Source organism: Hordeum vulgare, chromosome 6H (assembly GCF_904849725.1).
Source record: "Hordeum vulgare subsp. vulgare chromosome 6H, MorexV3_pseudomolecules_assembly, whole genome shotgun sequence".
NCBI lineage: Eukaryota > Viridiplantae > Streptophyta > Magnoliopsida > Poales > Poaceae > Hordeum > Hordeum vulgare.
The window spans coordinates 517,133,107-517,156,566 of NC_058523.1; the positions used below are offsets into that span (position 1 = coordinate 517,133,107).

Below are 23,460 nucleotides of genomic sequence, written 5' to 3' on the forward strand. Positions count from 1 at the left end.
AAGAGCCGGCTCTAGCACGTGCTCCTAGGTGTTTTGTGAAAATGAAAGGTAGGCCATATATGATAAAAGTAATACTTTTTTACAGCTAACTATTGTACAAGCCAGCTATATGATGAGCTATAAAGATGCTTATAGCCAGCAGTTGGCTATACTATTAACCATGCTCTGAAAGCCACGCACCCGCTCGAGTTCAAAATCTCACTTTCCAAAGGTGGTACGCCGACACACCCACGACTTGCGAGGATGGGCCAACCCGACCTGCTTTGGGAAGAACGAGGCCCTATTTATTCCTCTATATGGGTTCGCTTTTCACACCCGGGTGACCGTGGGAGCGCTGACTTTCCTAGTACTGAATTTATTTATGAAGTTGATCAAAGCCTGGTCAAAGTCTCATAGCACGCCTTTGCCACTGTTCGCTCCCACAGATAGCGCGAAGTCACACAGCTTTGGCACACACAATGTTGACTTCTTCTAGCTAATTCGGTAAAAGTCTCTTTTGATTTTATTTTTTATTTTTTCTGCGAAACACAGTAAAGGCTATGATGAGCATCGTGAAAATCTGAGATTGGAATTAAGTAGGCAGGTTTAAATATAAGGAACTTGACCATATCTTCAAACAGGCATTCATCCATCTTTATAAATAAAGACACAAATGACCGAATCGACACACATCGGTATGGAAACCCTCAAACAAACAAGTCAAAATAAAAAATAAAATACCCCGGGCAAATTGCACAAGTGCCACAAGCCTAACACCAAGAAAAAATGCAGAAGAGAAGCCACCTCTACCGACTACATCAAAGACTACAGAAGAAGGTGGTAGACGTGCCGCCAAGGGATACCACCGGGCACCGACTACTCGAACACACCGAGTCATTTCCTGAAGATGCCGCCTCGTCGTAGAGGCACCCCCTCGCTCCTGGCTCTAGAGTGCCGCTCCTGCCAGAAGACATCAAGGACAAAGGTCAAAATTTTGATCATAGTTATAACTATCCTCTTTTTTTTGGGTCCACGTCAAACTAATCATAATTATTCTCGTTGACAACTCCGTCCATCCCAAGGATGTTTCTTTTGGCTCTCGTGACGACAACTCGACTCAGTTTTATAGTGTTATAGTTATATCGGAGTATTGTGACACGTACATAATGAATACCCAAGGCTCATATTTGAGAGGAATTCCTTTCACACCCTTTGCACCAGCAGTTTGTGCTTCAGTGCGACACATGGTAATGAAACCTTGTTCTTACTTCTCGACATTCTTCGCCCATCAGACCCAAAACGGTGGCACCGTGTAATCTTCGTCACACTCAAGTTTCATATCTCTTCGATCCTTGTAGTATCTATTATTTTTATTTTCGGTCAACGCAAGTATCGTCACACCTCAGTTTTGTTAATCACAGTTTTGACTTTTGCCTCGGTATAGAATGTGTATTCATTGATATCATATGATTAGTAGATAGATACAGTGCATGCGGGGCCTATTGATAATGCATAGATGAGATTTGCATTGGCATTACCCGTTGACAGTGGGTTATCCCGAATTCGCTCTTTGAACCAAGCCGTAAACTTGGAGTTGTGCTCTCTAATGATTTGGGCCTCGGTCATGTGCCTTCCTGCCATTGCATGCTCTCTTATTAAGGTGTTCTTGTGAGTCTGTTGTTAAGAACTGATTATAACTGCGTGTCGTAACATTAATGTGTGTGCTTTGTCAAAGTTGTCTCGGCGGTTTTTGTATATTCACATTTAAATCATGAGTGACCTAAGCCTATCGGCATGCTTGCTCATGGGCAAACCAAAAGATTAATCATCATCCATATAATCATTGTAGAATGATATGCACTCCTCGGTCAGATAGGCATGTACGATGCTTTCATCCGGACGGGCCCTGTTACGAACGTAACACTTCAAAGTTCCATTCATCCGTTCAAACGGAAATATGATATGCAAAAATGTCGGTCCAAGGTCTTTAACCTCAAGAACAATATGAACTAGCAGATGCACCGTCACATCAAAGGACGGTGAGAAATATATCTCAAGCTCACATAGTATTGAAATGATCTCTTCTTGTAGTCGTGTGAGATGACGCACACTGATGACTTTCAAAAGATAACATAAAAAATGTTGCAGAAGTCAAGAAGTGTGTTGCAGATATGATCGTCCATTATCTCCCTCGGAGCTACAGAAAGTAATTGTGACATCATCACATGATAGTCATGGGACTTCATCTTGGTAAACCTTTACTTTATTGTGTCAACATATCTGCATATGAACCTGAGTAACTGGAAGGAACTTTGATGTAGTCCACGTAGTTGAAAACTTGAGAAAGCTCATCCTCGTCGAGAATGAAGCTACCTGGGAAAATAATCATCTTTGGTTTCGACACAGTTTTGCCCTTGTCTGTCTCGTTGGCTATGGCCAATTTTTTTCCTTAACCATCTCCTTGGTTATTTTAAGCGATGTGGGCCGTTGAAGCTCTTCTCTAATACCAATATCTTTCAAGTCTTGTCTTGACGATCGAAAAATGACGACGCCGACGCTATTTGGAAAACATAGTGTCAGCATTGGTTGGAAACGATGCGCCATCAACATACGTTGTGGTTAGCCATTTTTTTATTAATGATTCAAGACAAGTCATCAGAGAAATGATCAACTTTAGCCACTAATCTTGAGCACTCCTGGACGCCACCATTGCGATGTCTATAGACCTCACTTGCCACATGTTATTTGATTCCTTCCCGAGCATCAGCACCATTACATTTTCCTTCCTTATCTGCAAATTTCCTAACTGGGAATCCAATGATATATCGGTGTGGGGAGCACAACTGGGTCACACTAACCATTTTCTATCTGAAACAATATCGTTTTTGCATCCTCAAATGGTCCAGAAGATGGCGGAGACACCAACAATAACCAATTTTTTGCTATCTTCTGTCAAAAAAATCCAAGCACCAAATCATACACATTTGAAGAAAAACTCCACATGGCAAGAGTGCATTCGAAAAATAAATTATCAGTGCTTCATCATGTCCACAAAACTTGTAACATTTGCTACCTTTCCAACCCCTTCTGAGCTAATTCTCTGGTTAAAATGATTTTCTCGACAATCAACCATATAATTACTTAGCCCATTGCATTCTCATCCAGTAATTTGCAAAACGTGACGAAATCAATGATCTTAGGTAAAAAATATAATAAAATGCATCTCAAAAGATAAATCCACCGGATAAAATGATGAATTAAGAAAATGTACTAAGATATATACTGTGGTATACAGTTTTGTTTGCCGGTAAAATAGTACTCCCTCCGTCCCAAAATAAATGTCGTTGCTTTAGTACTATATTTATACTAACTTAGTACTAAATTTGCGACACTTATTTTGAGATAGAGAAAGTATACAATTTAATTTTAAAAGATTCACAAAAAAGATTAATTATTATTTATTAATAGCTACTCCTAAGAACATTTACAGTCGGGCAAACCCTTCTCAAACGTCCGGGCAGACCGTCCGGTCACGAAAAATGGATCCAGACGGACTCTCTAAACGGGCCTCAAACGCCCGGGTTGATTGCCACCCCTCATATCCAGCCCAAATATGGGGCGGATAGGGGGGGGGGCGCCCGGGCACGCATGCCTGACTGCGTGGCCCACCACCGACCCCACCGACACGTGAGCCCGGCCCACCACGGACCCCACTAAATACCCGAATCGGGGAAACCCTTGACATTCGGCAGTTCACTCTCCGTCCACTGCACTTTCCCTCCCCACGCTTCAATTCGATGGCCGGTGACGGAAGCAGCTCCGACGGGTCGAACATCGATGTGGAGGAGGTGGTCCTCCGCATCGCGTTGTGCCGGTTGCTGTAGGGCCAAGGCGGCCCCGGTGGCGGTGGATCTGCATCCTTCGAGCCCGTCGCACGCCAACGGAGCACCGACGACGGTGGATTTGCATCCTCCGGGTTCGTCGCACGCCGACGGAGCGCCGACGACGTCGCATGCCCTTCTGGCGAGACGCGCAGCTCCGGTCGCTCCCGCTCCGGGAGGTCTGCTCCAGGTCAGGTACGCCGCCCACCTCCACCACCTTCTGCTCCGGAAGTGGTGCCCGACGACCATTGGGTCCTCGTACCCGCATCAGGGACGGGGCGCACGAGGACGCCGGAATCCGAGGCGCGTGCAACCAATCGCGAGCAATAGCGGGCTAGGGAAAGGGGGAGGCGCTGGCCGCGCGGCGTTTGACTTCGAGCGCGTCGGTCGATCCCGAGGACGCGCTCCTCGCGGGCGTCCTTCGTCGCTAACTGACGGCGGCATATACGGATGCGTGTCGCCTCTATCGCAAGAATGCCGAGGGGCTTCGACTGGCTATCCAGTTATCGGAGCGCGAGGCAGCAAAAGAGGCGGCGACAAAGGCGAAAGCAGCCCGCCAAGCAAAGGAGCAGGAGTACCTGCTCCGCAGGCTGTCCGGCATGCGATGCAGTTGCGACGAGGACGACAACGGCGTCTCCACCACGTCCTACTCCGATGACGACGACGACGCTCACCGCACGCCAACACCTACATGGAGGAGGGGCACAACGGCGTGGATGACCGAAAGGGGAAGGGGTCAGCGAGGAAATGGTGATAAACTATGATCTTTTTGTTCATATTTTAATTATGCTTAAGTAGTTTTGTTCATATTTTAATTATGCTTAAGTAGTTTGTATTATGAATTTGTCGATGAACTATGATTTTTTTGTTCGGCGAAGCAATTCGATCCGATGAAAAATATGGATCTCTGATTTTACGTAGCGTTGCATGCATTTGTATGGATACGAGGGTTCGTACATGAAGATTACGGATATGAAAAGAGAAAAATAAAACGTGTTCGGTCAGTGCCCGCTGGCGTTTTATGGGTCGTATTTAAGGGGTTTTTTTGGCGACGAATTCTCAGAGCTTTATTAATAAAAAGGTGTTCGCTGAGCAATTAGCCAATAGACTGGTTACCAGAAAACTAGGAGTTTCAGTAAGCCAACTGTCGGTAGCCCCGCTAGCGTAAGCACGCTTCGTACACAGGTGAACTGGACCGTTCGCTGCTCTTAATACGTGCTGAATTAAAAAGAGGAAAACAGAAGAGAAAGCTTTTTGATCTCGGAGAAGATAGTTAAGGGGTTCGATGTAGATGCTCTAGAAACGTTTTTCTTACAATACAATAGTACGAGTAGTCTGATAGTACCAATAGTATACAATTTCGCTTTAGAAGATTCGCCAGATGTCTGATAGTACCAGCAGTATACGATTCGATACTACTGCGTAAGTAAAACCTATTTTAAAACATGATGGCGTGTGTGAACAGATCAAATATCGTCGAACACTTCAAAACAAAAAGCTCAAATATCGTCGTAACCAACCACCCGTCAGCAGTGCCTAATCAACCAAGCAAGGCATTTCCCCACTCACGCGCCGTTCCCACGATAAGAACGTGATGGCCGTTCCAAATGCGCGTGGACATGCACGTCCTATAAAAGGTGGCGCGGCACCAAACAACGTCAAACACCGGAGCGCTAGAGCTCAACCCACACAGCGCCCTCCTCTCCGCCGTACGTCGTTCTCTTCTCCGAGGAGACGCCAAACTTTCTTGCTGCACCCGCCATGGCACCGAGGCTGGAGCGCGGCTTCCATCTCCCGAACTCGGAGCGGGAGGACTCCCTCTTCCTCCGCGCCCTCATCTCCGTCGTGAACGGGGACGCCGTCGTCCCCAGGCTGCACCACCTCGAGCCGTCGTCCACGCCGCGGTTATTTGCAGCTGCGTGCGCCAGCTGCGGCGTGGACGGGTGCCTCGGCTGCGTATTCGTCGCTGCGCCGGCGACGGCCGGCTCGAGCAGCGAGGGCGAAGGGTGCTCCGCCGCGAGCTTCGTGAAGGATGGCGGCGTCGGGAAGATCACGCGGAGGAGGAGGCGGAGCAAGTTCAGGGGCGTGAGGCAGCGGTCGTGGGGGAAGTGGGCGGCGGAGATCCGCGACCCGCGCCGCGCCGCGCGCAAGTGGCTAGGCACCTACGACACCGCCGTGGATGCCGCCCGCGCCTACGATCTCGCGGCGCTCGAGTTCCGTGGCCACCGCGCCACGCTCAACTTCCCAGACGCGGCCGCATCGCCGTCGTCGTCGGCGGCGTCGGCTTCTGTTTCTGATTCTTCTTGGGCGGCTGCGCGGTCGTAGAACTTGCCGTTGCCGGGCAGCCCTCGCGAGAACGGCGGGTCAAAATGTGTCGTCGCCGGCACATGGAAGATGGAAGACGGGAGTAGGTAGGACAGGTGGCGAGGGAGCAGAAGATCATGATGCTGGATGATGGCAAAACTTCGTGATCCATGTGGTGGATGATTTATTCGTTTCTTCTCTTCGCGTTTTTTCAAAGAATGTTGGGTAAGCAAGGCGACCTGTAGTCGGTGCAATGGCCGCCAAAGCCAGATCACTGTTGGCCCAAACCACCTCGTCAAGGACTTTCCGACGACACGGTACCACCGACGATGAAAGACGATGACAAAACAAAGCAACTTGCTGACGAACTCGGTGAAGTGCTTTACGTCGAGACGCACCGTACAAAGCCGATGCACCGCAGTGCAAAGCAGCTCGCCGATCTCCCAGGCTAAACACGTACGTACGCAACAGCCTTTGGGCGCACACACAGGAGACTTCGGCTGATTGCCACACGTACGTGATGATTTTTCTTTTATTGTTTCTCACGATCTTGCTATAAGGCTGCGGGATACAGGCATATTTATCTCTCCCTAATAATAAAGCAAATAGGGTTTCTGTTCGTCCGTCGTGGCATTTTTGCAGAAAAGTCTCCTTATTTGTTTGAAATCAACCCGCAGTCCTACATTAAGTGGAAAAAACATTTCGTTTTTTCAAAAAAAAACCTGGAAAGCTGTAACTCCGGCGCATATCACGTTCGCCCCTCCCCCCTTCTCCTCCTCCCCTCGCCGCCGACTGTTTGCGTCCTTGGGCAAAACCTCCGTGTGGATCCGATGGCGGTGGGGTCTCAGGCGCGCTGGAGCGGCTTGGCTTCGAACGGGCGGCTCTACAGCGAGCTGGAGGTCGAAGCTGGCCGTGATGCAGAAGCCAGGCGGCGCGGCGGCGACGATATCCATCCAGATCCGGCGGCTATCGCCCACAGTTCCTCCAATCTGTCGTTGGATGTTGTTCTCCACTCCTCTGCTCAGTTCGCCCTACCAAAAAACCAGTGGTCACTTGCCTCAGCATCCGGGCTGCCACCATTGTCGGAACACTTGCGGCTGCTGCTGTGAACAACAAGTACATCGCCCTATCCCTAATCTCTTCATGCACTCTCTCGTCTCTTGCTTGTCTCTGCCATATTGATATGCACCTGGATCTGGGCGATTTCATGGCCTTCTTGGCTTCAGAATCGACCTCTCGTTCGGGATGAGTTGACGATTTTCCCCTGCTAAGGATATGACTGCAACTGCAGGTTCAAATCCATGATCTTCAGTGGCAAGGATGGTTGGATGTATGACAAGCCAACCATGCTGCTGCACCGCGCTACTCAGGATATGGTACGCAGATACTCTATTATAGTTTTCAGATGAGCAAGACATCTGTGCATTGCATCTTATATCCATTGAATTGAGGGATTGATCGCTGGTTTTGTGGCAGGTTTACATGAATGCTATCCGGGAGAAGGCAAATATCAGGAGCAAATAAAATCAATCCATGTACAAATAAAAATACTCCCTTCATTGTTTCAATTTTTTGAGGAGTTGGCCACATTTGAGTTGATACATTGGATGAGTATTCAGAAGGTGCAGTTGATTTGTCACTTGGCATCTGGCCCTCCTATAGATCTAAGAATGCAAATTGCCTTTAAAAAAAACAATTGGTCCTTCATTTTTTTCTCATTGAGTTATATGTGTATCTTTTAAGCTTCGCTGGGCGAGGAAAGGTGGACCAAGTAGTCTAGCAAAACCAATTGCATTTTAGTATAATGGCTTCTGATTGGAGTGGTAAGGTACAGATATATGTTCTTTCCACAAGAATAATAATGAATTCTAATACAATCTTTTCTAGCATGGTTCTCAGCCACCTGAGATTTTATAATCTTTCTAAATCAGTCACTTCCTTTCATATGAATGCACCTTTAGCAGATGTTATTTTCACTGGTCTGCTCCATATGCAAGTGTGGATTTACTTTACTTTGAGGAATTTGTGGTATATGCCGTAAATTCTACACCAGTGTGACCTTTACCTTCTTTGTTAGTTTCTTGGTCCTCTTTCTAGATATAGAATTGTTGACCAAAACGCGGTTGCGCAAGGAGCAGGTTCTGCTGCCAGCCTCATGTTAATGTGTGGTATTTACGTCTCCCTGCCTCACGTGGACACAAGCACCAAGCAAGAACATTTCCATGTTGTTATTTGGTGTGTAACTGGTTCCTTTTGTTGCTAACGTGTAGAGTTACTGTACAAATGCATTTTTCTGCTATAGATTTAGGGGTCATTATTTAGTTATTTCAGTTCCTGTATGCCTTATGAATAGATTTTTCTATGTATATGGCGAAAGATAATATAGACCTCTATTTGTAAACATCCATATAGTTTGTGGGAAATGCCTTATTTTTTGGCTATCTTTATGAAAATACTATATCTATTTTCAGCTTTTTACTATTACTTCCAAAAGAATCTTTTTAGCTACGTGACTAAAATGGACGACTTACTTGGGCTTGGTACGACACTGCCGCGTACTTGGACACACTGCAGTGTTAGATTTGGTACGATGTGATGGCGACTCTAAATCATGGTTTGTGGTTTCTATCGGGCTGACCTGGCAGTAATTTCATTGAATGATTTCAAGTCAGAGTGCGCTCTCCTCTTTGCAGTTAAATAGATCTGTTAGTTGTTCGACTGCTACAACTGATTGTACCACCAGCTGGTAACTTCGTGTGAACTAGGATGCTGAGAAAAATAATGCCATGCATATTCCATCTCATATTATCCACTGCTTGTTGTTTCTGTAACTGGGAGTCTCGAAGTTTTGATTGGATTCTAATTTCAACTATCAGGTCAATGAACTGAATTTTATTTATGTTGTGTCAGCAGCGGTGTAAAGCTTTTGTATATGAAACAGTACATTGTTCACCTAACTCAGTTTATTTAGATTTCATCTCATGATACAATATGTGTGCAAATGTGTCGACTTTCTACTACATTTGCTAATACGTAGAATTTATTTGAGTAAACAACACGTGTCTAATACTATTTGAGATGTTCCCTCAAACTGCCTACAGTAACTGACCAAGTACCACCAATTTTGCTTCTACATCTTACCTATGACGCTGTTCACTCCGCTCACCTGTTCCTCCATCCCGTGAGAGCGGTCACCTCTGCATGCGGGTGAGTGAGCAGTGCTTGCCCAACCACAGGTCCAGGATAGGGAAGACGCAACACTTGCTCGTCAAGTAGGGCTGCGCCCACTATACTAGGATATGCTCCCCCAACTAAATTAACTTATTCATCCTGCTCATCCACTCAAGCAAATGTTCAGAAAAATGATAAATTGACAATTCACTGATTAATCAATCATCAAAGGATGAATTGTTTGATCCTACTAGCTATATACTCCATCCATTCAATCCACTGTGAGTGTTAGTTGATAAATCCTAAACATCCTCAAATCATGAAGAGTACTGGAAAGATTTTGGTGCTAGAGTAGCAGCTAGCAAAGTACAATTGGTGAACTAAATGCAGTTTCTATGGAGAACACCGATTTGCAACAAGTCAGTCATACTAAACGGCTCGGTTACTCTATGAATGAGGAGTTAGCCCATAAAAGTAATGTCACCCCAACAATGAAAGAAGTGTTGATTGTATGTCTCTCAACCTCTTTGCGTGTCAAGGACACAGCGGAAAGAGAGTGCATGGAAGAAGAATGGAGGAGTGCCTAGTCAGATTGCCCACAACTCGCCTCGGATGCATCCAAACAAAGTCGAGCTGGACATCATTTCTTAAGGTTTGTACACATTAAAAATTCTTGCCGAACACAGGTATGATGTAAACTTATTTATTCAACCTAAGCTTGGCAATGCTACTAATTTGAATACTAATGATTATTCATGTAATTGTAGTAAGGGGAAAGCGGGTAAATTTAATGGATGATTTAGAAAAGGTTTGGTTTCTTATTAGTTTTTCACAATGCCGGTTAACCTTCATGGTCATAGACTTCCAACGGATCGAGTTATGTTCCCACAAATGGATCAATTTTTCTTTCCATAACATCAAAGTAAGATAGGTTATTAATTTTAGTTTTACAAGGTATTTATAAGCTAAAGAAAATAGTTTAATCTGACATGTCATTATTCATACGAGAACATATTGTTGTTACTCACGAATCCAAGATTGGCGGTTCTTCGAATAGCGTTTTTATTTTTCTCCCGTTGCAACGCACGGGCACATTTACTAGTATATGCTAAAGATTGCTAGTACTATCAAACCGACTTGAAGAAACGTACTAAACCTACTCGGTTTACAATACAAATCATACAAGGACTGCTCCATGCATGATCCACGTCGGGTTTAATTCTAACAATCACCCTCCTAAACACGATGTCGTGATGTCACAGCTCCGACGTCTACCCTTCTTCGTATCTTCAGGTTCTTCTCTCGATCCAAAGATTTATTCAGCATGTCCGCCAGTTGATCATCGGTGCGATTGTAGTTGACCTCCCTCTTCTCTTCTTCCACGCAGTCCTTCATGTAGTGATACATTGTATCAATGTGCTTGCTCCTGTCATGCCGCACTGCATCCCCACGTAGAGAAAATATAGACTCGCTGTCAACATTGAACACCACTTGTTCCGGATCTCGATCCATGAGATCACCGTGTGGCCTTCCTACCCACACACCTTGACACTTTGCTTCACTTGAAGTCGATGCCACCATTTTCTGCTTTCGTGATAGCCAGCTTACTACGCTTCCACCAAGGAAATGTGCCACGTCCGAGGTACTTTTACGGCTGTCAGCAATTCATTCCTTGTCACTATCACGGTAGCCGAGTAGTTTCACCATCTTGCTCAGCTCAAGACGAGGCTCCGTTGAAGCATCAATTGGATTGCGATCTTGCATGCCATAAATTTCAAGTACCCTTCTTGCATATGCCTCATGGTATAGTGTGATCCCTTCCGCCTTTTGATATACCTCTGGTCCGAGGTAGCAACTCAAAAAACCTAGATCATCCATCTTGAAAAGCTCCTTCATTTGTAGCTTGAACTTTGCAATCACCTCTTCATCTGCTCCAGTAATCAATAGATCATCGTCGTAGATGCCAACTAATAGACAATCCCTTCCATCACCTCTCTTGTACATTGCATGCTCTAGCGGGGCTTTCTCAAATCCAAGAGAAATCATAGTCTGGTCAAGTTTGATGTTCCATGCCCGAAGGTCTTGCCGTTGCCCATACAAGACTTTGTGTGGCTTTGATAACTTGTGCTCTTCTCCCTCTTCGATGAAGCTCAGTCGCTGATTCATGTACAGATCTCCTTCCATCTCACTGTGCAAGAACGTGGATTTTACATCCATGTGATGTATCTTCCATGATTCTTGAGCCGCGAGAGCGATGAGTAATCTCGCCGATTTCATCCGTGCAATGGGAACGAACACTTCTTGAAAGCCCACACCTTCATCTTGCATGTCCTCTTTGACCACTAGCTTCGCCCTGTGCTTCACACAATTTCCTTCAGCTTCTTTCTTGATCGTAAATTCCCACTTGAGCTCCATAGTTTTTCATTGCTGGGAAGATCCACAAGCTCCCATGCATTGTTGTCGTGGATCGACCCCAACTCTTCTTTCATAGCATGACGCCAACACTCCTTCATATTTGCGTCTTCAAAATCTGCCGGTTTCTCGGCAATTGCTAGACACCTTCGCCCACTTCCTTTGATCTTTACCGGATCAATTAACACCGGTTGTAGCTGTACGAGTGTAGGTGATGTTGTCCTTTCTTCCATTACTGTCGGAGGCGACATGAAAATTTCTGCTGCGCACGTTTCTTTTGGCGATGCAAAAATTCCAACCTAAGTTGAGCTTCCTGACTTTTCACCTAAACTAGGCACCAAAGCAGATTGGCCTCCTTCTCCCTCTGGACCAGGCTGGACAACCTTCACGCCTGAGTTGCAGCCTAGTGGAACTTCTCTTGATGAGCCAAGCCCATCCGTTCCACCACTAAAAGATCCTCCACGCACGCCACCAGCAGCTCTGGCCCGAACTGGGTAAGTGTTGTTGTTCTTTGGCCTTTCTGGTCCATCTCCTTCGTGCGTCCCAAACGTAGCACAAGGGTCACGATTGCCACTACTAGCTGTTGCGCTCATGTCTGCTTTTGCATTAGCGTAAACAGAAATGCCATTTGTGTCTGTAACATCGACACAAAATTCAGAATTACCTCTCGCGTCACTAGCTTCGACACGAGCTTTGGAATCACCCCTCATGTCTGTAGCAAGGCCGCTTCTCCATGGCCGAGCACACACAATGAGCGCTTCCTTTGCTCCAGCAAAGTTGGCACTTACACCCATAGCATTGATGTAAGTTTCGGAATCACCCCCCACATCCGTAGCATCGATACGGGTTTCCGAACCATGATCTTGAGAGAAAACTCTTCCTTCACGCAATGCGGCAATTTCTTTAGCCGACACTTGAAGAACTGGATCCTCCTCGTCCACGAGTTCACACATCAACATCATGTCACCTTCATCTCCTTGCTGGGCCATGAGCGCCTTCTTCTTTGGGGGATTCTTGCACTCCGACTTGAAGTGCCCCATGATGCCACAATTGTGACACTTGATTTTGCGCTTGTCGAACTTCTTCTTCTTCTTCGGAGCGCCATCGCTGGCGTCCTTTTGATTTTGTTCGTTTGGCACACAATCTTGACGAGCGTAACTCCTAGAGCCCTCACCTTCTCTCCTTGAGTCCAGCGCCTGCCACTGAGCCCGCGTGAGCATGACAAGCTCATCGTTCCTCCCGTCCCCGAGGCTGTACCGCATACGCTCGTCGTGAGCCTTGTAGCATCCGACGAGATCATCAATGGACAGGGTCGCGAGATCGATGCACTACTCGATCGCCGTGACAATTTGCAGGTACCGGGGAGGAGCCGCGCGCAAGAACCGACTGATAACCGAGGCCTCCATTAGGTTTTCTCCAAGTGTGCGGATCCGATTGACGAGAGTAGCAACCCGTGAAGCGAACGCGTCCACGGACTCCTTGTCGCCCATGACCAAAGTCTTATAGTTCCTTAAAAGAGTTTGGAGATTGTCTTGCTTGACGCGGTCATGTCCCTCGAACATGAGCTTCAAGGTATCCCACACCTCCTTCGTCGTTTCTTTGACGATCACGTGTTGAAGGACATCCATCGGCATCACCGAATAAATCGCCGACGCCGCCTGCCGATCCTTCCGATGCTCAGCTCCCTCCTTCTTGAAAGTGTCGCCTCCTGGATCGACTGCATCCCACAACACGTTGGCGCGGAGACCACACTCAATCAGGGCCTTCCAGACCCCGAAGTTCTCACGGTCAAATCGTGGGTACGACGAACTCGCCGGAGCAGCAAATACTTTAGCCGCACCGGTGTACGCCGCCAGCTGCTGGGCCTTGTCGTCCTCCGACATGATCTTCCGTTACTAGAAGATCAACCTAGCTCTAGATACCAATTGTTGGCCCAGACCACGTCGTCGAGTACTTTCCGACAACACGGTACAACCGACGACGAAAGACGATGACAAAACAAAGCAACTTGCTGACGAACTCGACGAAGTGCTTTACGTCGAGACGCACCGTACAAAGCCGATGCATCGCAGTGCAAAGCAGCTCGCCGATCTCCCAGGCTAAACACGTACGTACGCAACAGCCTTTGGGCGCACACACACACAGGAGACTTTGGCTGTTTGCCACACGTACGTACGTGATGATTTTTCTTTTGTTGTTTCTCACGACCTTGCTACAAGGCTGCGGGGTACAGGCATATTTATATATGCTAAAGATTGCTAGTACTATCAAACCGACTTGGAGAAACGTACTAAACCTACTCGGTTTACAATACAAATAATACAAGAACTGCTCCATGCATGATTCACGTCGGGTTTAATTCTAACAATCACGTGCTTCAAAATTTGCCTCTTTTTTAGTGCCCATGATGCATCTCACTCTTCTTCAGCTTCATTTTCCCGGGTAACTTTCCTTTTTCGACAATTTTCCCAAGTAACGTATATGAGCGCACTCGTTTGGTCATCCACAAAAATATTTTTTAAAATAAAAAATAAAAAATAAGTTGTCTGTCTGATGTCACTGAGAAAGGATGGAACCAATTTCATTTTAGAAATGACCTTGTGGGCAGACACTTTGGCACAGTGGAAGGAAATCAAACAGGGATGTGCTGAAACAACCCTGCATGATTCGAAAGATGAAAAAGTGTGGTCACCATCTAAATAACAGGAGCGAGCCCGCGACCCCCCTCTGTCACACGACCGCATCACCCCCACCAGCAACCGCTGCGGCCCCGGTTCTTTCCTCCTAGAGTCCTCTCCATCCCTCCCATCCCACCGTTGTAGCTGGCGTTCGACGACGGGCCTGGACCGGATGGTGCCGATGGTGACGGACCCTGGCCTTTCCACTTGCATTGTCGCGCCAATGTAGGACGAAGCGCATCGTGGGGTGCACCTAGGCGGCGGACAGTCCGGCGCAGCGGCGGGGTTGGTTTGTCGTGGTGGCGGGTGGTCTGCTGACTTCCGAAAGGCGGAGGAGCGACGGTGGGGCAGCGTGGCAACCAGGGCTTTGCGGTCCCTTTTTGGGCCTTACCAAGCCTAGGTCGTCTCGTAGGCTCCTGCTTTCGCGTCCGGATAGCGATCGTGACAATGTTGGAGGCACGGGCCTCTTGCACGACGTTAGTAAAGGTTGTTCCCTCGTGTGTGGCTTCGGTGTCATCGCTCCCGATTTCTGGCGCTCCCGCTCTTCGTCCTCTTGGCCTCGTGTTGGCGATCTCAATAAGGCAGTATGGATGACCTCAAGACCGTAGTGTCATATCCTCGCGGGTGGCAAGCAGGCTGGTTGGCTCCAGATCAGGCGGGCTGTGGATGTCATTTGTTCTTCTGTTTTGTTGGCTTGGGCATTGTTTTTGTTGATGCTCGTAAACTAATGGTGGAACTTTAATTGATGTTTTATCTATTAAGCGGAAAAGGCCTATTTCCATGAATTATTGCTCGTAAACTATAATCTCACAAAACATCTTCGTGTCACCGACTAGTGTAACAGCGTCCACGATTTCTTGTTTGTCCATTCCGATCCCTCACGTCCTGAGAAAGCTTAGTAATCCCTAGTTTACGGAAAAATACACTTTTGTTCATGATTCTATATGCATTTATATAATTTTTTAATAATTAATTAAAAGTTAATATAATTTTAAAGTATTTTTAGATTAAATTTGACTTGTTTTGCACTAGTATATAAAATTTCATGAAAAGAGTCAACATTGACTTCTGGACAAAAAAGACAAAAAGTATTTGCAATTATAAGTTACTATTCACACTAATTTGATCAAAATATTGTTTTTTTAAAAGAAGTAAAAGTATACTTTTCTTCTTTGGAATTTTGCTTACAAGTATAATGAAAGGTCAAGTTTATTTTAAATATATTTTCAGATTTTTTGATTTTTCGTTGAATTGTTCTTTTTTTTTTGCTTATAGGATGTATATTCACCTAGGTTCCAAAAGTTCCCTCCCTAGTTTAAGCATCTACACTCCTCATTTTTAGCGGACGTCTTTTTTTTGCAAAAGTGCAAGGGGGTGAGATGATTATCACTTTAGTTTCAGCCAACTAGGATCAATCGGAATTACTACTTAATAGAAACACATTTGCTAATCGTTAGGTGCCTGAAATTTTTTGAGCGTCAGTCCATTTGTGTGAAGCACGACCCCGAAGACAGGGATATCGTGAGGGGCAACGATCACGACGACGCCGAACCGTGTATGAGCGGTAACCGGCATGAACTAGTAAGAAACTTTAAGCACGGAGGAAGGGTGTTTGGGGTTCTCCAAAGTTGTTCGGGTTAGAGCATCTCCAACACGCGTTTAAAAAAAGCTTCGTGCATTAAAAAAATATTTTTTCGGGTACGGAACAGCTCGAACAGATGTTGTAAAATACTGCGCGTGTTAAAAAAAATTAGACACACGCTGAAAAACTTTATCGCGGGCAACATATTTTAGGCGCCGCATTGCGCGCGCTTCACAATTTGCACTGCGTGCTTTTTTGAAAGCGCGCTTTTTGACGTCTCCTAAAGCAATGTTGGTCTCGACGCATTAAAGGTGCTACTGTGGCGCGCTATAACTTTTATTGGACGTGGAATTTTTGTGTGGTTGTTGAAGATGCTCTCCCAAGATGCCTCGAGGAGCACTTTTTCAACATCGCCGGACGAAAAAAGTCCCACTCGCATCCCAACGTCTCGCTATTCGTTGGATTTGGTCAAAAATAGCGTCGGCTGACCCAGGCCGAACCCAGCCCCCCCAGGGGTGTCGGGGGCGTCGGTGCTACTTTCTGCATGCAAATGGCCCATCATCAGCTGCACATCCCTCTTTCTCTTTTCTTTTTCTTTCTCCTCCATACATGGCACAGGAACCACATAAAGAACGCGTGGCCGGCGTTGGGTGCTCCGTCTGATGGCTGGGAGCACAACGATTCAAAAAAAAACATCCTTAGAATAAACATTACGGCGAAGCAACTCCAACCGACGTAAAAGAATCTTCTAGAGGGCTCAATGTCTGAATGTGCTCTTAGACTCACGCCAATGAAAGCAACTCTAGCAGACCCCGCATCCCGCCCCGACCCGTAAAATAACCGCCAAAATGCGGGCCGGGGCCAAAAAGCCAGCCCGGTCAGACCCCGCAACCCGCCCCGGTCCGCAAAAAATTTTAGGGGGCGCGGAAAATTCCCGACCCCAACCCGGAAAAACGCGGGTTTCCACCTCGCGGCTGCGGTGCCCTGCATATATGCGGAAGCGGTTGGTGGGGGACATTTCATCCCTCGCTTTCTCCCACCAACCACCTCTCCTCTCCCCCCTCGCGCCGCCGCCGGCCGCCGCCCAAGATTCCGGCGACAGCAGCCGGTAGGAGCATGCTGGAAGGCCGCCACATGCACGAGGCCTCCCGTCCCTTCCCCCCTTCGTCGGAGGGCCGCTGGATTTGGATCTGCGGCACTTCATCGCCGGATTTGTCTTTTTCCGGCCGCCGGTTGCTGCCCGAGGCGATGGACTGGTCGAGGAGCCTCTCCCGCAGCCCAGGCAAGGCCGCATCGCCGCATGCACGCACGGGTTCGTCCGCCCGCCGCCGTCGAAGGTTTGCGGGCATGGACTCGTCCGGCCGTCCACCGGGCTCGGCGCTCGTGCAACGTCTTTGTGGCCTGTCGATGCCGCTCATACAGTGCGACGGCTGCCGGCGCCAAGTGTTGCGGCTCACTTCGGGCACGCCGACACCCCCCAGATGGGTGTTCTACAAATGGGAAAACGACGGGGTACATGCCCTTGGGGTAGCTCGTTTCATAACTCATTCTTTAAATTCAATTGTGGTAGCTCACTTCGAGCTTCCTCATTGTTTTGTGTAGGACGATGGATGCTCATTTTGGTTTTGGGAAGGCCAATACATTGATTTGTTGATAGAAACAAACTTAATAGATGTTAGTGCACTCCTTAGTACAATCGAAGGCAATAATGCGGCTGCATGTGCAACTAGAGGGAAAGCAACGTCTACTTCTTTGGAACCAAAGATTAAGGATGAAGAAAACAAGATCAAGAATCCGCAGATCAGCAAAGAGTGCATGGAGAAGATATTGATTCAACTAGTGGGAGCAGTTATGGAAGTTGGAAATCTTCTGAAATGCATACTTGTGGTTTTTGTTTTCTTTGGTTTTGCTATTCTAGCCACGAATTGATGATATCTTTTGTATCTAATGTTGTTGCAAAAGCAAAGAAAAACATTATGGTAGATCAATTTAAGTTGTAAATCTAAGTTTTACGAACCGGAAGGAGCTGCACCAGATCAGAACCCGCAGAAGCCGACCTGTAAAAAAGCATATTCCGCGAATATACTTTTTTACGGATTTATTATGCGAGGTCTGCATCTGTACCAGCCCGCGTCGGCTTGCAATAGGTGTTTTGCGCAAACTGCAAACGCGTTTTGCGGACCGGCGGGAGGCGGTGGCGAACACAACTTTGGAAAGGGGAGGTCGAGCGGAGGGAGGGCGGCAAGACGGCGGTATCTACTGCATTTCTGGCTTTAGAGGCAAATTGAGCCTACCTTCTCAGGTCGACACCTGGTCGCCTCAGCTACCGTACATGCGAGATAGACAAAGAGACGTGCTTTTCGCGTCCCCGCTGTCGTGGCCGTCGGGGTACCGCGACACGATCGAAAAGAGTTTTTTTTTGTATCCGAACCACTGTTGCTTTCATGCCGGCTCGTGTTCGAGCATTTCTTTCAGGCTTTGATCTTTTAAGACCAAGTGGTGGTAGCGTTTACCTACATACATACTATGAGAACAGACATTTGTCGGATCGTATATATGCATGTGTGAAAGCTTTGCTTTTATGGACATAATATAACTGAACAGGCATCTTTCTCTTTCACACCCCATGCCGCTGGGAGCTCTGAGTATTCCATTCATTCCAAACAAGTTGGGGGGATCAAAGTCTACGTCTACGAGTCCTCTCTCAGCGTTCCGTTCCACAGACGGCGCGAGGTCGCAGGGGTTCATTCCACTTCCAGCTAACGCCGTTCTCCTTTGTTTCTTTTAGCACCGTCACGTATTTTAGTACCTTGTTTCTGAAATAAAATGCAAAACGTCTTTTTGATGGATTTTGGATGGATCGCTAGTAAATGTGTCTTTTGTGAGAGAAATTTCCAGTTTATTGATGTGACAGCACAGAGAATATTAGATGATGGTTCCATGGAGTGTGTCTAGGTGCTGATTAGCCAGGAAATCAAAACCGGTTTACATGTAATAAAGTAGGTGGGTCTGCATGAAGTAGCTAAAAAGGCATCCGCTTAACTGTTGTGTTTAGAGGAGAGAAATCTAGAATTTAATTGGATGGATGACCGATTCAATTTTTTCTTATCCATCAATATGCTGCCACCTTGGTCGTGCTGCAGTTCATAAGGTACCCTATGCACCGGTAAGGAGGGAGTAGTAAAGTTTAGACATTCTGAATTTTTGTAACATAAACGGTCGAGTGTTACGCTTATACGTGATTTTTTTAATCAAGAAATGGCATCAATAGTATTTTAGGCAGGAAGACAAAAATCGATGCTATAGAAAAGACCATGTTTCATGTAATCTGGACGTCCGGATTTGTTTTCTTCGTCAAGAATACCATGGGTGTCATTTCTTCATGATACTACACATGTAATTAGAACAGCCGACTAAGTTTGATAACCTAAAGTCTTGAATTGTGCGACTTTCATTTTCTTTTGCGTTTATCATTCATAATGGGTGCTTGTGGAACCATGTGCATCACCGTATCTTCGTCAAAACTGCCACCTATTATCAAACAGTCTTTTGCTAAATACGGGCGTGTGTGAACAGTTGTAAACAGCCGTGAGCAGTGTGGATCTGCTTAATCATCCATCCACTCTCCTCTTTTCCACACCTCCGTTCCCACGACATGAACGTGTGCACAAACTCGCCTTTAAAAATTGCGCGCGCGGCGCCGATGAACTTTCTGCACCGTACAAGACTCCTATAAAAGGTACGGCGCGCATCAGATTACACCTGAAACATCAGTGAGAATAGCTCAGCCGCATAGCACACGAGAGCAAGACTTTCTTGCTACACGTACGTACGCACGTATACGTCACAGCTGAGCTGCACGAGTGCACGTCATGGCGCCAAGGCTGGAGCGCGGCGGCGGCGGGTTCCAGCTCCCGAACTCCGACCAGGAGAACTCCCTCTTCCTTCGCGCCCTCATCTCCGTCGTGTCCGGAGACACGGACACCGTCGTCCCCACGCTGCACCTGGAGCTTTCGCCGCCGCCCTTTGCTGCCACTCCGGCCGCGGGGACGCCTGCTGCAGCTGCTGGGTGCGTCGGCGTGGACGGCTGCCACGGCTCCTACCTCGCCGCCGCCGAGGCGATGGCTGGCTCCAGCAGCGAGAGGGAAGGGTGCTCTGCCGCGAGCTTCTTAAAGGATGGCGGCGTGGGGAAGATCACGGGAAAGAGGAGGGGAGGCAAGTTCGGGGGTGTGCGTCAGCGGCCGTGGGGTAGAACGGCGGCGGAGGTCGGCGACCCACACCCCGTCATGCGCAAGTGGCTCGGCACCTTCGACGCCGCCGCCGAGGCCGCGACCGCGTGCGCCCACGACGTCGCGGCGACATTGGCGTTCCGCGGCCACCGCGCCAGGCTCAACTTCCTGGCCGCGGCCGCGTCATCGTCTGCATCGTCGTCGGCTTCTGGCTCCTCACGGGCCATTGCGCAGCGTCAGCACTTGCCTGAGATCATCCAGGAGAACTGCAGGTCAAACGCGTCCTCGTCAGCGTACGTGCCGCAGCTGCCGGAGCAGGGAAGGCCGGTGGCGAGGGAGCATGAGATCTGGGATGAGTTACAGGAGATTATGATGATGGACGGTACCAACTTCTCTGTGACGAACCTGCATGAATAGTGCATTATAATTGAATCGCTAGCGCATTTCGACTTTCAGTCGTATATACTGATACCTTGAAGGCTTGAATCAGTATATACCCAGGCTTTCAGATGTTACTATGACACGTACAGCAACTTTGCACATGACAAACCCCTCGCTAGTAGCAGCTTAGCCAGCTCAGAGTGGTCCAATAATAAAACTTTTATTTATATTTAATTACCCACATTAGATTTTACTCATTTTTTGCTATAATATTTAGGTTGTGGAGAAATCTTAGGGTGGTCCATTGACCATCCGGATCACCCCCTAGCTACGCCACTGCTAACTAGCACAACCTTTTCTCAACTCAACCTCCACTATAAAACTTCAACACTCTCTTATTAAAACAATAAATACATAAAACAAGACTTAGTCTTGTACATTATTCGTGTGGGTTGCCTCCCACGAAGTACTTGTTTTCAGTCGAATAGCTCGACCGTAGTGATGATCACTTGGGTACAAAAACAACAAACTCGTAGCTTCGAGCATTGACGATAATGTCGTCTTCACTGTAAATTTTTATTTTCTTTTTCTGGGAAAATGTCTCACAAAACGATCCTTTGCACGACGGTCAAATCTTACATTTCCCTCAAACACATTGATAACAGTTTTTATGGTCCTAAGAAATGGTTTACCGAGAATCATATGAGCAATGGGATCTTTAGGCATATTAACTACACCAAGATTAATCATAATGGGGCAATCATTAATTTGAATTATAACACTATGCTTAAGCACTACTACTTCGTAAAGGTAGAATTGGACATATTCAACTTAATTTCAGTAGTAACAAAAGGACCAAGGTTGAGACTATCATAAGCAGGTTTAGGAATAGTGGAAATAGTAGCACCTATATCACACAAAGCATTGAATTCATTCAAACCAATCTCAATGTCGATAGTAGGCTTGAAGATATCTTCTTGTTTAGTAGGTAGCTTACCAAATAGCTTATTTCTTCTGTCATCCAACTCACGTACCTTGGTGGCAACGTGATCAACAAAGACATTATATGCTTTGTTATTTGATACTTCGGGTAGTGGGTGCTTTATTGCTACCATCTTCAAGAAGTCTGCAATTGTATATCTATACTCGGAAACATGGCTCCAATAATCTCTTCTAGATTTTCTTTGTTACTTATCATCATCTTGAAATATTCAACAAGGTTAGGTTTCGGTTTACCTGCAAACTTGGATAGAACCAAAGTATGACTCCCCGAAATTTTAGCAGCATGTGCCACCATGCTTTTTGTGCTTCCATCTAAAGCCTGAACATCGTTAGTGAGTGCAGCAATCTTACCGGTCAATTGACCAAGCAAGTTATCATGATTCTTTGAGATATATTTAAAGGTTTCATTTTGACTAGCAACAAAAAAATTCAGAGTTTCCTCCAAAGGTTTTATGTTACCATTTTTCATCACATTAAAATTACTAGGTTCTCCATTATTAGGATAAGGCAATCTATGAGCATACCCATTATTTTTCCAGTTGGTGTTGTAGCTAGTATGAGCAATAAAATTGATATCATTAACATCTTCTTGGGTAATAGCATTTACATTTACCTCTTCTTTACCTTAAACTACGGAGATGATTTGAACAATTTTAGTGGCCAACTCCATGTCATTTTATTTAATAGAATTAACTTTTTTGTTTGTAGTCCTCCCAACATGGCATTGGGCATGGTTTTCTTGCATATCATTTGAAAACGTTTTAGCTTCATCGATGAGTTTACCCATAATAGTTCTTCCTGCATAAGTGTCAAACATAGTTTTCGACATAGGATTAAAGGCCTTATAAAACATATGATTATGTAATCATTCTTCCATTCCATGATTAGGACAATTCACTATAGCCCCCTTCATACGATCCCACGCAAGTGGTAGTGGCCATGATCTTCCTACTTAAAACTTCTTATCTACGAACGCAATTGCATAATTTTTGCAGGTGGGCAAAACCTAGATAAAAATTTATCACGACACCCACTCATGAAGTTATACTGCTTCTAGGCAAAGCTATGAGCCATTATTTTTCTTTTTCTCTCAAGGAGAAAGGAAATAGATGCGACTTCAAAGTGTAAGGTTCATAATACTTTATGCGTGTCACGTTAATAACTAAGAAAAGTATGCAAATGCATGCCTGCATCCTCAGAAGTAGAGCCTCCAAATTGGTCATGTTGAACCATAGAGACTAAGTTGAATTTATTCTCATACTCAGCGGCTGAAACATCATGTTGTGCAATTGGTTAACGCATGAAACTGTTGGTAGGAACAACCAAGCTTCCAAGATTACGAGCCGTGGTAATCTTTTTCGTTTTTCTTGTGACAACACTTGCAACAAAAAGTAAACTAAAAGCTAAAATAAGACTCTAACACAAACACTAGGCACACAAATTCACCACGGCAATAGTGCCATAAAAAGATTTATTAGTAACTTTAGTGATCCGATAAAGGAGCACAAAGGATTATCACTTTTTTCCAAGAGATGGCCCTCGGTTATCGAAATCACGACACGAAGGCACCCTTGAAGTCAGGGGTTTCAACCAAGCTTTTGCGATAGACATGGTTCTAGATTTTGAGAGGGTCAGAATCAAGTTAACCAGGTCAGACTCAAGTTACGTGCAGGACTTGTTCTTACAACCATACTTTTTATGGGACCATTATGATCTTAATTTGTAACCTAAAAGTCATCCATCGAGATGTGCTTGCTACATATCAAAGTGGGGGATGTGTCCAAATTACATCTTGACTCACACACGTTCGACATCAAGAACCGGTTGTCCAACCGAAGTCC

General features: G+C 46.3%; 2 protein-coding genes across 2 annotated transcripts; both read left to right on the plus strand.

Moving 5' to 3' along the window:
* The first annotated feature begins 5,526 nt into the window (after positions 1-5,526).
* LOC123404133 (ethylene-responsive transcription factor ERF109-like) lies at positions 5,527-6,793 on the plus strand. The gene has a single exon (XM_045098055.1). The coding sequence runs from the start codon at positions 5,622-5,624 to the stop codon at positions 6,183-6,185; it is 564 nt and encodes a 187-aa protein (XP_044953990.1). The 5' UTR covers positions 5,527-5,621; the 3' UTR covers positions 6,186-6,793.
* Positions 6,794-19,864: 13,071 nt separating this feature from the next.
* LOC123401086 (ethylene-responsive transcription factor ERF109-like) lies at positions 19,865-20,666 on the plus strand. Its single transcript, XM_045094804.1, has one exon. The coding sequence runs from the start codon at positions 19,880-19,882 to the stop codon at positions 20,651-20,653; it is 774 nt and encodes a 257-aa protein (XP_044950739.1). The 5' UTR covers positions 19,865-19,879; the 3' UTR covers positions 20,654-20,666.
* Positions 20,667-23,460: the final 2,794 nt, after the last annotated feature.